This window comes from Octopus bimaculoides, chromosome 4, assembly GCF_046866305.1.
Source record: "Octopus bimaculoides isolate indiv1 chromosome 4, ASM4686630v1, whole genome shotgun sequence".
In the NCBI taxonomy this organism is placed as follows: domain Eukaryota; kingdom Metazoa; phylum Mollusca; class Cephalopoda; order Octopoda; family Octopodidae; genus Octopus; species Octopus bimaculoides.
This window is the reverse complement of record NC_142931.1, coordinates 42,065,042-42,080,864: the sequence shown is the minus strand read 5'-3', so window position 1 is coordinate 42,080,864 and position 15,823 is coordinate 42,065,042. Positions and strand designations below refer to the sequence as shown.

Genomic DNA, 15,823 nt, shown 5'->3' with positions numbered 1-15,823 from the left:
GAGGTAGAGAGGGAGAGAGAGAGAAACAGAGTCAAGTATTTTTCTTGAACCTGAAATAAGATTAATTTTGAAGCATCAACTTTAAACTAAAGTAGAGAAAAAGAACATTTACCATTGAATTCAAAGTTTGCCGAGAAGCTTTCATTTGTTCTAATTCAGATTTCAAGTTTTCATTAAGTTTCTTTTGAGATGAGATCTATAAAAAAAAAAGTAGAAATCATTATATTTTACTGTTGGTACTGTGTAGTGCCTGTGAAATTAAATCTTTAAAATCCAGACAACTCAATTGTGAATAGATACCATAGAATCTTTTATGCTGTTGTAAACATCATGGGTTGGGGAACACTGCATAATTGATGTTTATTTTACTAACTTGCAGTTAAGGGTTCAATTCCTGAAATAGGCCTTTAGAAAAGAGCTATCAATCAAATCATTATTCAAGACCAGAGTGATGTAGTGACCCCTGGTGGTCACTACATATAATGACCAGTGCACATGTTTTTTTTTTATGTGGTGCCACCATGTAAAAACTGCATAGTTAAAAGCCAACAACAAAGAAACAGTTTATTAAAAGTGCCAAAAACTTCAAAATATGTTATGATACTAAAAAAGAAAATATGTGTTTAGCCAGGAAATGCTTTCTCTTGAATAAAGAAATAAAACACGTTTGAGACAAAAATTACAGAAGAAATTATATTACCATTTCTTTTAAATTATGCCCATCGATGTTAACAAAACCACCTGAGGCTGACTTGAAAGTAATGTTATGGTTTACACCAGTCATGAATATAAGATGACCATCAGAAGTTACAATTCTAGGCCTGAAAAAAAATGAAAAAAACATTCACAAGATAAGTTATAAAAAGTATGTTTAACAATCAGTAGTCAATGTATTATGTGTTTGTATAAATATTACTTTCTTTAGTAGATAAATCAATTGCAAATTTTATTCTCATGGAAACTGATTTTGCTTTTCATTCCTCTAAACATGATTTGATCAATAAGTACTAGTAATATATTTGGGTTATGACAAAAATGAAAATAAGATACAAGAGATGCTTATAGTTGACTTTGAGTAAAAGGCAATGAAAGGCAATGATAGAAGAAGCCTCTATCATCCTTGCTGTGTCTTACCCCTCAGGTCCTGAACTAATGATTATGCCTAGCCTTTCTGTCCTAAAACATTGGTCCTCTGGAATTCTCTCCCTGCTCATATTTTCACCCAACAGGTGTTTACTTGCAATGGTCCCTCTTGAGCCATTGCAAGTTTCACCAGTCTCAAAGGGCCTATAAAGGTCATGGGTACTGCTCCTTCCTCCTGATTCAGTAAGTTGTAAAAAAAATATAAGTCAGTGTTTAGTTACATCCTTCTATATTCTAAGTTTAAAATCACCACAAAGTTGACTTTTTCTTTTTAAATGCTCAGAAAAGAAAATAACAAAATTTGGATATATTTTTAACATCTCTCTCTTTCTCTCTCTCTTGTTACCTTTTCCTTTAAATCCAATGAAAAAGATAAATCATTTTTAATAACAACCTTCAAGTAGTAAGATACTCAAAGGCATGAGACAAGGTCTTAGTAATTAAGTGTTCTTTTAAAGATAACAAGTAGATAATTTTTTTAATATTTCATATATTTTAAACTAATCTTCAATAACTTTTCTCTGATGATATTTAATCTCTCATACAAAATAATCTCTAGTGCTTAATATCTGGTTTTTAATACTCGTTAGCTGTTAACATCCAACCTCAGAATCATTTAATCTCATGGAAGACTTCAAACTAAAATTTGTAAACCACCTCAAAATACACCATGTAGTTTGAGATAGTTTACAGCTCTAAGTTTGAATTCTTTCATATGAGACCAAATGATTTTGATATTGGATGTAAAATGATAACCATTGAGAATTAGATATTAGATATTTCCAGCTAGTTTGGTGCTCTATCACTGGATCATTTCTCTTTCTGTTATGTTGCTTGATAAGTGAAAAAGATCAAGATATAGCATAGTGCCAGAGATAGAATATTAATGCGTGATCTAAGCTAACAGTCTGACATTTCATCCATTCTGTTATTTCCAGTCCCCTTGTATACAATGTACGAAATCATTAGAGCTGCTAATTATTTCCCACATTTATTAATCACATGATCTTTTATTCTTATTTACATGGCTCTAATTAATATCTAATTACATAGATGCTGCAAAATCTTTCGCCTCTACCAAATCCAGTCCTCAGTTTTCCAAAGTACCATAACAAATGAGGTTCTTAAAGTAATTCTGAATACCTAAGCCCTTATCAAATTTCTCAAGAAACCATCCTAGTCATATACCAAAGAGTAGCATGTAGCAAATTATCTAAACTTATAGATACTACCAGAGTGACACTAACAATATGACTTTTAATCTTTCAGATGTCATCATTATCATCTGGAAGCAATTGATATACTTGGAAATCTATAGAATAACTAAATGTTAATTGAATAATTTAAAGTATGTAGGTTATCAGTTAATAAGTCAATTAATCTCAAGTCATTGTCTTTTAAAGACACGTGCAGAAATTAACTTGATTGTAAATAAATATCTCTCCATGCTAATATTATAAACAATACTATCTTGTGGACTGAGTTAAACAATAAATCTAACTACTAACCCTCCCCATTTAATGTACTTACTGTTAACAACTCATATAATAATTTGACAGCTATTTTTCATTTAACTTAGCTTTAAAGTAACTGTTGCAAGTTGTAACATGCTGTACAATCTATGTGATAAAGTGTTTTAGTCAATTTATTTCTTTAAATTATTATTGTTTTTATATCAGTTGCAGGTAACATCCACAGTATGAGTCAAAAGGTTTATGGTTTCAGCCTGATATTCACAAGAATTTATTTCCATTTATGTAGAGATAAATTGCTTTATATTTTTTAAAGCTGTTTACTCAACATACATCAGCATACATCAGTCTTGAAACAAATGATGTATGTTTACTCAACATACATCAGTCTTGAAACAAAAGAAAATCACACCATAAAATGTATGGAAACCACCAAAAATTCTTAAAAGTTATTCTTTAGATATGAGATTATCCTACACAATAGTTTATAAACACAGATAAAATAAAGTGATGTAATTAATTTACTTGATTCCATACTCTCATCTCATTTAAGACAAAGAATAAAGAGTTACATAACTATTTCATAACGTTTATTGACCCTAGAATTATACATCTCCACACACACTCACAAATGTGTAAACACACACACACACACATAACAATGGAATGTATTCTTATCACAACAACAAACATAATATAATTCATCTCCAACATCATAATAATATATATTTATCCAGTGATATTTATCAAACACACTATTTATGTTACAATATTATTATTATAAATTGTAGTCTTCATACAACTATAACAATAGATATTTCATTTACATTCAAAAAAGAAAAACATATTTGAATGTGTTACATTGATATGTGAATATATGTGAGGGTAGGTATGTGTACACCTGTGTGTGTAAATGCAAAGACACGTACACACACGCGCACATGCACACACACACACACACACACAAACACGGATGTATTTGAATAAATGTTGCAAACAGCCTACAGGCTTTTATCTATCTGCAACATAAACCAAGTTGAAGAAACTGTGCCATTATTTTTGTCATGTGAGGGGAGAAAAATAATTGCTATCCCATTTCCTTTTCATTAATAAAGGTAACTTATATAAGATAAAAAAGACAAGGTGAAGAAAAAATAGGACTGGTGCTCAACATTACCTGTGACAGACAATGAAGTTGTTCTGTTGCTTTGTTCATTTGTCACTGAGACAGTTGACACCTCTCACTTGAGATCTCTTTTTATATATTTTGGCATTAAAAAAAGTACTCATACTCTTAAGGTTATTAAACCTAACTGCAGTTACTGGAAGGCCTGAGTGTGGAGTAGTGAAAGAGAGAATCGCCAGGTGTAAGTGACAGAGGTATAGCACAAGGGAATAATAAAGACCAATTTCGGGTCCTAGTTTTCAAAAACATGCTCCATATGCCTGCAAAAAGGCAACTGAAAGAGATGGCAATATAAAGGGCATCCAACCATAAAATACTGCTTCAAAAAACCAGACAAACATGAACCAGCAAGGAAAATCTGACATAAAATGATAAATAAATGACACTGGCACAGGGTCACAAATTTGGTGGTGGAGAGAGGGTGCTTATGTTATCACTCCCAAAGAGCAATGAAAGTTAAAGTTGCACGCTGTGGAATTTTAACTGAAAACATAGAGGTAACTAAATAAAAACCCAATGCTGTTTAGACTAACATTGTACAGGTTCCCCCAATCACCACACTCATTAAGATAAATAATGATTAAAATTATATTACTGAAAAAGTACACAACATAACAGTGTAGAACAGGTTGTTAGGTTTATGGTCATGGTTTCAATTCTCAGACTGGACAGTGTATTGTACCCTTGAGCAAAGCACTTCATTTCACATTGCTTTAATTCACTCAGCTAAATGTGAGCACTAGCATCAGCTGGATGAGGTTAACTCTGAAACAGACAAGCAGTCCCATTCAGAGAAGCATTTTGAAGTCTGAATTGCTTAAATACCATGGGAACTTGAATAAGATCTGGTTTAGTAGGTGTGAGACAGCCTTTGACATTTTATATAGAGGGGGTGGTGTAAAGTTCCTAGCTTTAAGGGCATCATGAAAGGCCTGGTTGGAGGCCCAACCTTCCAAGTTCTTTTACAGAGCTTAGAAAAACTCAAGGACCACTGCAATAAGTGTATGAATCTGAGAGAATATGGTGAACAAAATCATAATTAATTGATCCACCTGTATTCTCTTTTACCCAAAGCCAGGAGCTTTTCAGCATCCCTTTGTGTGTGTGTGTGTGTGTGTATACATATATATATATATATATATATATATATATATATACACACACACACTATTACTTCATAAAAATAATGATTTCTAACAAAGCCACAAATTTTTTTTTATACAGATATATCCATCATCATTATCATCTTCCTCATCATCATCATTTAAGATTCATCTTCCATACAGGCATGGGCTAGATGGTAGGGGCTGGTGTGCCAGAGGACTGTGCCAAGATCTACTGTCTGTTTTGTCATGGTTTTTATGGATGGATGCCCTTCCTAATGCCAACCACTTTACAGAGTGGACTGGGTGCTATAAGGATTCATTCAGAATCAAGGTACCTCAACATGTAAGATACCAGAAAATGGCTAGGTATAATCACATACAGCTGACAGTGAAATAATACAACATTGCAGACATCAAATGCTGGCAGGATATTGTAGTTATGTAAATACCAAATCCAATTAATAACCAATGACCCAACTCACTGATGGGTCCTTAGTGTGGCGTAAGTATAAAATTACATCGACCCCAGTGTTTCACTGGTACTTAATTGATCAATTGAAAGGCAAAGTCAACCTCAGCAGAATTTGAATTCAGAACATTGCGACAGACAAAATACTGCTAAGCATTTCACCCAATGTGATAACAATTCTACCAGCTCGCCACTTTACTATGAGTAGTAATAATACCAGTAATTATAACCATAGGGACAATGAATGTAAAGAAAAAATAATGGGTTAATTAGGTTTAAGTTTTATTTGTGAAATACAGTTGTTTTGAATTTTCTGCAGCAAATGGTCTACGTTTGTGGTTGTAAGATGGAGGGCACTTGGAATGTGATCTAGGTGCCAAGGATGTGGTAGTCAGAAAAAGTTTGGGAATCACTGATTTAAATGGTCAATCAGAAAATAGCCTTCTTAGTTCAGCTAATGTTGTTTTCCAGTTCAATGTTCTAATAGAAGAGAAAGTAAGTGTGGTCTAAAACAGGCATACACACTCACACATGCATATGCACGTATGAAGAACCATTTCTTGTCTCTGTGTTCATCTGACCTTCTATGTAACTAATGCTAGAACTTGACAGGTATAAGGAGGATGATAAGCAAGGACAACCTCAGAATGTTAAGCAGAGCAACTTAAACCGTTGTCACAATTCAACCCTAATTCAGTAAACCTATGATTAAAGGCATTCTAGCTATGACCAACTTGTCTTATATTCATACACAGCCTACTTGGACAATATAATTTTTGTTTGCATTGGCAGAGTATTATCTTGGAGAAATTTGGCTGCTATTAAAAGGAGGTTGAATGAGCACAAAGGAAGGAAGGAAGGAAGGAAACCTCTATATGGTAACTTGACTTGCTCTGCTAGAAATAACAGCAAAACATACCTAGAAGCTTAAAACTATTTTATTGGAAAGGACATTAGAAAATGCAGTCCCAAATATTATTAAGAAGTCAAGATCGCTGCTCCTGGAATACCATTAATAATTTGACTGTTTAGTCAGGGATAACCTAAGTTTAAACAACAACAATAAGACAGTTTCAAGATCAGTAGTTACAAAGGTGAAGCACTACAGTTCTTCACCTGGAACAATTGGGTGCTGAGACTGTTTAGGGAGACCTTGAAAGGGGGAGTGTTGACATTTTTGTTAAACCATTTGAAATTTCCATTCTGCAGTGTCCTGATCTTTTTCACATAATCTGGTGACAGAAAGCAAAAATAATAATTCAGTGCCAGACCATAATGCTAGATGGAAATATTTGATGTTTAATACTCAACAATTATCATTTAATGCTTAATCATATGAAAGATAATTCTTCAAATAACTTTCAAATCATAATTCCCTGTTTCATAATGTTTTCATCGTTGTTCTCTAGAATTCATAAACACTCTTGTTTTACTTATGTCTCTCACTGTTATCATGTTTCTCCCCACCAATAGTAAACTGGCCATTGCTTGTCCATGATGTACCCACCCATTCCTGCCCCCACCACCTATACTGGAAATCTATTCTCAATACCAGAAGTCCCTACAGGACTCTGCCTCGCTTCTGTACCAGAAGACTTGCATACCTCCGTCGCTCCTGGGCCACCACCAACAATTGCCCACACTACTGCATGTACCAAAAGGTGATATGTTACTTTGTAAAATATTAGTAAATTAACAAATCACGTACCTCTTTCTCTCTATATATAATGAACTAACCAATAGCAAATCATTTATATAATTAATTTATACATTGACCTATTATATTTGCAGCAGTAATGCTTATATTTACATCACTTCTCACCACCAATAGGGACAACAATTTTAACATGTTTAAAAGACGGTAGGTTAAAGTGAGACCAACTGATGTGACATGTCTATTACCAAAAAATCACCGAAACCTTTTCAGGTACCCAATACCATCTCTCATGCTCATGTTCCCTCCTGTGCCTCTTTCCCAGTTCTCAGGGTTGGTACTGTCAATGTGAGCACATTGAAAGGTAGATCTAGTGAGATTGTTGAGATGCTTGAACGGAGGCATGTTGATACATGCTGCATCCAAGAGGTAAGGTGGAGAGGATCTTCAGCCAGGTTCCTTACAGGAAAGACAATAGGTATAAAATCTTCTGCGAAGGTAACAGTGGGGTAGGTGATGTGGGCATACTTCTTGCAGAGAAATGGGTGAATGAATTCATAGAGGTAGTCAGAGTGAGTGATAGAGTGCATAAGTTCAGGCTGGTCTTACAGAATAGCATAGCACCAATCATCTCTGCCTATGCCCCACAAGTGGGCCTACCAAATGAACAGAAAGACCATTTTTACGATATTCTTCTGCAGGCTACCTCTAAGATGAATGACAAGGATCTCATCTTCATGGCTGAGGACTTCAATGGGCGTGTCGGATGGTAGCCCAGTATTTTCCATGGTGTACATGGGGGCCATGGAATTGGTTCCCGAAACAAAGAGGGAACAAGGCTACTAGAAATAATACATTTCTAAATCTCTCAGAGAGATTTATGCAGTAGTGATGCGATGAAGTAGTTGTATGTTGTCGACTTAATGTGACAGCCCCCTGAAGGGAATAATACTACTGTTGGTTAGGCCTAGGAAGCTGCACCGCTTCCTGTCGGCCTTGACACATTTCCTGTGTCCTTATGTTTACAAGGGGGAGACAAGCACCTCCACCCAGCTAAGCCTGCATCCAGAGACATGTTTCTGAGTCTTTGCTCGTCATCAGTCTGGCTCGTCATCAGTTTGGCTCGTCATCAGTCTGGCTCGTCATCAGTTTGGCTCGTCATCAGTCTGGCTCGTCATCAGTCTGGCTCATCATCAGTTTGGCTCGTCATCAGTCTGGCTCGTCATCAGTCTGGCTTGTCATCAGCAAAGACTCAGAAACATGTCTCTGGATGCAGGCTTAGCTGGGTGGAGGTGCTTGTCTCCCCCTTGTAAACATAAGGACACAGGAAATGTGTCAAGGCCGACAGGAAGTGGTGAAGCTTCCTAAGTCTAACCAACAGTAGTATTATTCCCTTCAGGGGACTGTCACAAAGAGTTGACAGCATACAACTACTTCAAGGCTACTGGAGTTCTGTGATGCAAATAACTTATTGATCTGCAACACCAAATTCAGGAAGCCAACCATGCACCTGATAACCTACCAGTCAGGTAGCTACACTAGCCAGACCAATTACTTTCTCACCAGACAGTGGTATGCATGGTTACTCTTAAATACAAACACCCTCCCTGGTGAAGAACATATCCCCCAACATAGACTAGTCATTAGCGACATTAGGCCAGAAGGATGCCAAGAAGCAGACAAATCTGGAAAAGAAGGAATTGGAAGCTTAAGGACCCTTCATATGGTCAAAGATTTAGGGACATCCTAATTGAGAAATTTGATGAGATGGAGGAGGAGTTACAAACTTGTGATATAGAGGGCCACTGTGAATTCCTGTGGAACAGCTTGCTGAGTACCACAGACCAAATTTGTGGGTGGTGCAAAGTCCCAACCAGACCAAGGGTAACGTGGTGGTGGAACGATGCCATAGACAGGGCCATTGGAGAAAGGAAACAGGCCTGGAAGACCTGGAAGAGTGGGGATAGCAGGGAACGGATGTATTATTCAGACTGTTTTCAGAAATTGGATTATTACCAAGTTTTATTGGATGAACATTTTGTTTCTTGTCTTTTTTCTTTTTCTATTTTTTTTTTATGGTTATTTTGCAAACAAGAAGATGTCCAAATGTTTTGGATGTCCATCCCAATACCTTTGGTAGACAGAAAGTCTGTCTTTTAGATATTAGTTTTATTTATCTGAAAGATCTTTCTTGTATTTACACTCTGTTCAATATTGGTGGTGGTGGTGGTTGAGATAGAAAAAATAATCACAAAAATGGGAGAAGCATTGAATATAACTCTCACCCGCTGAAAACAAAATCTCAAAATGTATTTTCAATTGACAAAAATGAATTAAAACTGATAGAAAAACAGAATTTAAAAGAATATTTCAATGAAACAAAGAATTATACTTACAAACACAGACAGTCACAACTTGACATCTGAGAATGCATATTTTATAGCATCAAACAAAGTACTAACAACAACAACAACAACAATATACAACAGCAACTATAACAATAACACAAACTTGTACATTGTTAACAAAAATACTAACAATGGCTCCTTTGCTAGCATTACAAGCCATAGTAAGATTTAATACATGGATCAAATCCAGTCCCAGAAACAGACATGGTAGCAGTATGTCATGAAAAATGTGTACCTCTTTGCCTGAAGAATTTTTTCAAAGGACGGACAAGAAGGATCATGACCTGTCTCTCCTTATGAAAGTCAGAGAAGTTTTTGATATGACCTCAAAGGAACAGTCAAAGGAAATCCTAGATCATGTTTACCATAACACATCTTCCTTTCACATGAGTAGGAAATGTGGAAGTGTGTTCCATTTTCAAAACTGAGTGCAAAGTGAGGTATCCAGAAAGTCTTCCCCATGTATTGTGGTACCAGATTATGAGCAAAAGCTTCACACACCTGGTACTATAAAACATGGGATCACATAACATGGGAGTCACAACAAGAGATATTAATGGAAACATTAACTCTTGGTTCATCATCACCTGTATGGTTCATCCCAACCACACTACCACCACCACCACCACTACCACCACTACCACCACCAAGATGATGTAGGATTCATGGTTCTTCAAATCACAAATGAAGAGCTAATGGATATACTGGATAGTATATCTGAAAAAAAATGGAAACACTTCATTGAAAGAGTAGGAAATAGGGTAGTTCAAGTCTTCAGCACTTGATTGTAGAGATTAATGGTGAAAACTACATCAACAGCCTATGAACAACTATATTGTTTAACTACAAAGAGGATGTTGAGTTTTATCTTAAGCCATCCATTATTAGAGGAAGGTAATAGTTGTTGCTCTGATCTAACCAAAGTGAAAGCTTCTCATCTGTAAGTGGGTAAATTACTCTTGTTTTTTTTTTTTTTGCATTTTATTTATATTCTTTTATTTATATCTGAATAGAGGAATCGTTTAATTGGTAATATCACTAAGCACCTCACAAAATCCCTTGCAGTCTGGCTCATTATGTTTTTAATTTAATCAGGCCAAAGTTGACTTTGTCTTTCATCTTCCCAAAGTTAAAACATAGTATCAGTCATGTTCTGGAATCTAATTAACTAACTCCACTCCTAAGTCTGTTATCCATGTATTCATATATTCATATGTGTAGGCTCGCAAGGAATGAAGCCAGTATGCTCCGATGAATGTGTAATGTCAGTGTGCATACTAGACAGAGTGTAAGTACCTTGAGAGAAAAGTTGAACCTAAGAAGCATCAGTTGTGGTGTGCAAGAGAGACGATTGTGCTGGTATGGTCATGTGGTGAGAATGGATGAGGATACCTGTGTGAAAAAGTGCCACACCCTAGCAGTTGAGGGAACCTGTGGAAGAGGTAAGCCTAGAAAGGCCTGGGATGAGGTGGTGAGGCACGACCTTCGAACATCGGGCCTCACCGAGGCAATGACTTCTGACCGAGACCTTTGGAAATATGCAGTGCGTGAGAAGACCCGGCAAGCCAATTGAGACCTAAATCCAAGGCCTCTGCCAGGAGTGTAGCCAGCCCACTTATGCGTACCTTCTTTCATTGGACACTAAACTCCGCTTGCGAAGACCTGTTGAGGCAAGTGAAATCGAAATCGAACAAAATACAATGACTGGCACCCATGCTAACGTCGTCTCCTTCATTGGACACTAAACTCAGCTTGCAAAGACCTTGTAGAGAACGACCGTGCAAACCAAAGGAGATGGCAACGAACGGGAACAGGTTCCTTTTAACGTGTCTCACGGTCGACACAAAACATGTAATATAACATAAGAGTACTCACATGTGAGATGCGAGGAAATGCCAGCAAGGAAAGGTGAGAGAGACAATCGTTAGATATATAGAGAGAGTAAGTTTATTAGGGTAGTCAACTGTGTGTCTGTGTGTGCGTGCATGCGGCAATATAAGTAGCACAATACATAAGACAAGTCTTCGTATGAACAGTAGTATGTATGGTATACATAATATGTGTGTGAGCGTAAATGAATGTGAAATACAGAACATGGAATAAGAGTCGGCAACATAGACTATAAGAGTCCTGAACACAAAGATAAGAAAGTACCAGTTCTTAGAAGAGTTACACAGTAGGTAGAATGTCTGTACACAATAGGTAGAATGTCTGTACACAATAGGTAGAATGTCTGTACACAATAGGTAGAATGTCTGCCGAATAGTAGAGGTGAGGTGTCATGTGTTGTGTGTGAAGTTGAGCGTTGATGCTGTGACCGGTTACTTGGTACAGAAGATCCTCGCAGGTTGTTCTGGCTGTTATTTTCGAGGTGGAAACAATCCACACAAACAGTGTTGAAGGAACCGCGGTTGCTGTTGTTGGTGTGTACTCTGGTCGTAGTGTTGGCGCTGGCGACGGGACTGTAGAAGACAGTAGAACGGTGGTGTTGACGTCGTCGCTGGGAACTGGCTGGTTGGTGTGTGGTCAAACGACCAGACCTATGAGAGGTCTGAAATCGAAGACCAACTGGTGTAGATGAAGCAAGACTATTTATAGATAAAAAGGGGTTCCAGAAACAGCAGAAAACACTCTCTCACATGACCTTATTAGAAGGCCATGATTGGTCGGTATGCACCCTGGCACGAAACAGAACTGGAGACAAATGCCGTGCAAATAAGAGCCAATCAGGGTGATGGACACAGCAGGGTCCAAGCGGGCGAAGGCTAGATGTTAGCCGCTACGTTATCATTTGTAAATAAATACCCGAGAGAGAGAGAGGTTTCACTACAACCTGTTGGGGCAAGTGAAAGCGAAATCGTGATGACAACTGTGCCCAGCGTCGCCTTCCTGGCACTTGTGCCGGTGGCATGTAAAAGCACCCACTACACTCTCGGGGTGGTTGGCGTTAGGAAGGGCATCCAGCTGTAGAAACTCTGCCAAATCAGATTGGAGCCTGATGTAGCCATCTGGTTCACCAGTCCTCAGTCAAATTGTCCAACCCATGCTAGCATGGAAAGCGGACGTTAAACGATGATATATATATATATATATATATATATATATATATATATAATAGCAGCTAAGCTTGGTTGCACCCGGTCAGTTTGGATGATGTGGCTGTAAAACCTGCTCTGTGTAAGCATTCATCTTGTTTGGGCACGCTTACGTTAAAAAACAATTTTGGAATGATATTTTTCTGTGAAAACGCTAAAAATAACTGACCAACAAAAATAAAACCAGCCAAGCCTCAACCAAATCAAAAATTTAACCGAAATAATAAGTGAACAAAAATGCAAAACAACAGAAACACACAAAAAATAAAACAAAAATTAAAGGAAATAAAAAAATAGGTCAAAAATCTTTTTAATTTTCAAAGGTTAAAAATACTACGAAAAAATAATAACTGAAAAACATTAAATACCTCAACCTCAATGTGAAATATTACACAAAATTTAAAAACCAAATGGAAAAAAAAAAAACATCTGAAACTGAAAATCAAATAACTGAAACACTACAAAGAAAGACTTAAAAAATCCCACTTCCATTGCGCACGCACACGCACGCACGCATTCGCATACCCTCTCTTTTACATTCACACATATCTTCACACAGCGTTGAAACTCTGATTTATTTTTTCAGAGTACTATTTTCATCATCCCACTACCAAGTATGACATCACCCCTTCCTTTCTCATTCATAAACACAAGAGTATTATTATAGTAGATTATCTTGGTAACCACGGGTGCTATGAAAAAATACAAAGCCCAGCAACACCACCGGATCATTCTACACATCTGTGTAATTTTTCGCGCAATTCCACCCAGCCGTTTGACCGTGAATCGCAAAACAAGAATGAATCGCCCATGTCAAATTTATATGTGTAGATTATATATATATAACATATATATATATATATATATATATATATATATATATATATATATATATATATATACATACATACATACATACATACATACATATATATATATATATATATATATATATATATATATATACATATACATATATATATATATATATATATATATATATATATATATATATATACATATACATATATTTTTTTTTTTTTTTTGTTTCAGTCATTTGACTGCGGCCATGCTGGAGCACCGCCCTTAGTAGAACAAATCAACCCCAGGACTTATTCTTCGTAAGCCTAGTACTTATTCTATCGGTCTCTTATGCCGAAACGCTAAGTTACGGGGACGTAAATACACCAACATCGGTTCTCAAGCAAGGATGGGGGGGACAAACACAGACACAAATACATACACACACACATATAAAGTGCATATATAAATATATATATATATATATATATATATATATATATATATATATATATATATATATATATATATATACTTTATTAAGTAAGTTGCAAAGACATCACAAAAAACTGGTTCACCTTCCCGTTCGTCGGACAGTTTTGATTTATATATATATATATATATATATATAGTTCAAATTTGCAGAAAACAAAAGATTGAGACAGGTGAAGGAACAAGCAGGTGTATTAGTTTAATGCGCAGGAAGAATGGAAAAGTCTTTGACGCTTTGAGCCTCTGCTCTTCGGCGGAACGCATTTAGAGGAAAAGAAAACGGAGAGAAAAAATAATGTGTAGGGATTAACGCTTTAACATGTTGAAATGGCCGGAAGAAAGAAGCTATAAAAAATGGCACACTTGTGTAGGTGTACTCAAAACTATTTAATGAGTATGAAATAAAATGTTCGTGAGAACATTTTTTTTTTATGGAAAGAGAAAAAAATATTCTTCCAAATATTTTTGTTTTAAGTAAGTGATTTTTGTTCGCGAGAGTTTATCTTGGCACAACTAAAGTCACTAAACTGCCCTTCATTTCTTCACACGATATCCTATCACCGAGACCTTCTTTTGCTTCTGTATCAAAGAGTTAATTCTAGCGTAAAACAAACTAGTGATGAGATAACGAGTAAAGACTCTTCAGCAAACTATCTATATCATGTCCACTCGACAATAACACTAAGGAAAGAAGTAATATATGGATTAACACATTTATATGGAAGTGTTATACTTCTAAAGTCGATTCAGTGCACATCTGATATATTTCTTTTATCGATCTCAAAGGAATGGAAGGTAAAGTCGAAACCAGAAAGAAAGATTTGAACTAAGAGCGTATACGAAGGAAACTAAACACCTGCAAGTTATTTAACGCGACGGCATTCTCTTCTGTCTCTCCACCGCCTTTTCCAGTGGTTATTAATAGATTTAGTACTAAATAATCATTTGGAGTAAAATATTCTCGTACAATATTCACTGCTAACTGTTAATTCTTAATAAATAAATGAAATAATAACAAAATAAACTCACAGTTGGTTGGAAATTTCACGTTTCTTCCTTACTTCTGTTCCTTCTGATACCATTATGATCAAAATGATTGCAGAAAAGCTAAGGACGATGTTCACAAAAGAGATATGCATTTGGTCATTTATATGACTCTCAGTTTTTTCAATATATATATATGTTTAAGCCGCTAAATTTCTTCTCAGTTCTGAGCGCAGCTAAATTAACAACGTTTAGTGACACTTTTGTTGCTTTATCCGCCTCGTCTTATTCATTTGCTTTCTCATGCCCTTGTTTGCTCGTTTGATGGAAGGGTGTAAGTGTGTCTTTGCAATTATTCTTAGTAAGTTTATAATCACAAAAGACTTCTTTGTGCCAGTCACAAAGAAGTTAATTTATAAACGTATCCTCTCATGTGACATTCTAAACAAACAAGCTAATTAATTTTGAATTCCTTATCACACTGATTAATGTCGAATACTCACCATCTTTACACTATACAATTAAACTTGGAGATATTATCTTCAAAACAGATATATATGACAATTATACGATGCATATTTTACTATCTTTTACACAGTTATTAAGTATTTTTGTAGCCAAACCATTACTGGTATCTGTTTACAAGAACCGTTGTAAGTATTATAACCTAAAAAGACCTTTGGATATCGCAATTCCGATTTCCAATAGAAGACTTCGTTTTATTCATGGTTTTAATGCCATTTGAAAAGGTGTCATCAAATCAGACATTTTTCTTTTACTCATCAGAAATCTTGAACATAAAATACATTCATATGAAGGACAGTAGAGTGACTCGAGATAGTAAAACACTAAGCTAAATGTAATTACAATACGAACTTATGTCTCTCTCAAACCTCGCCATGATGATACTTCCGGTATCCTGAAAACAAACCACAGTTATTTAATGTCTCAGCACAATGTTTCTCTCTGGGAAAAACTTGTAAGAACTGAAAAAAAAAAAAACGGACAAAATG

General features: G+C 35.9%; 1 protein-coding gene across 1 annotated transcript in view; it reads right to left on the bottom strand.

Moving 5' to 3' along the window:
- The window catches only part of LOC106881670 (cubilin), a 217,162-nt gene extending 201,901 nt beyond the window's left edge, over window positions 1-15,261 (bottom strand). The window contains exons 1-3 of the mRNA XM_052967022.2: window positions 14,856-15,261; window positions 701-821; window positions 113-196 (exon numbers count right to left, since the gene is read on the bottom strand). Of these exons, the coding sequence (XP_052822982.2) occupies window positions 113-196; window positions 701-821; window positions 14,856-14,965 (315 nt within the window). The 5' untranslated portion in view covers window positions 14,966-15,261. The remainder of the gene's footprint in view (window positions 1-112; window positions 197-700; window positions 822-14,855) is intronic.
- Between the last annotated feature and the right edge of the window lie 562 nt (window positions 15,262-15,823).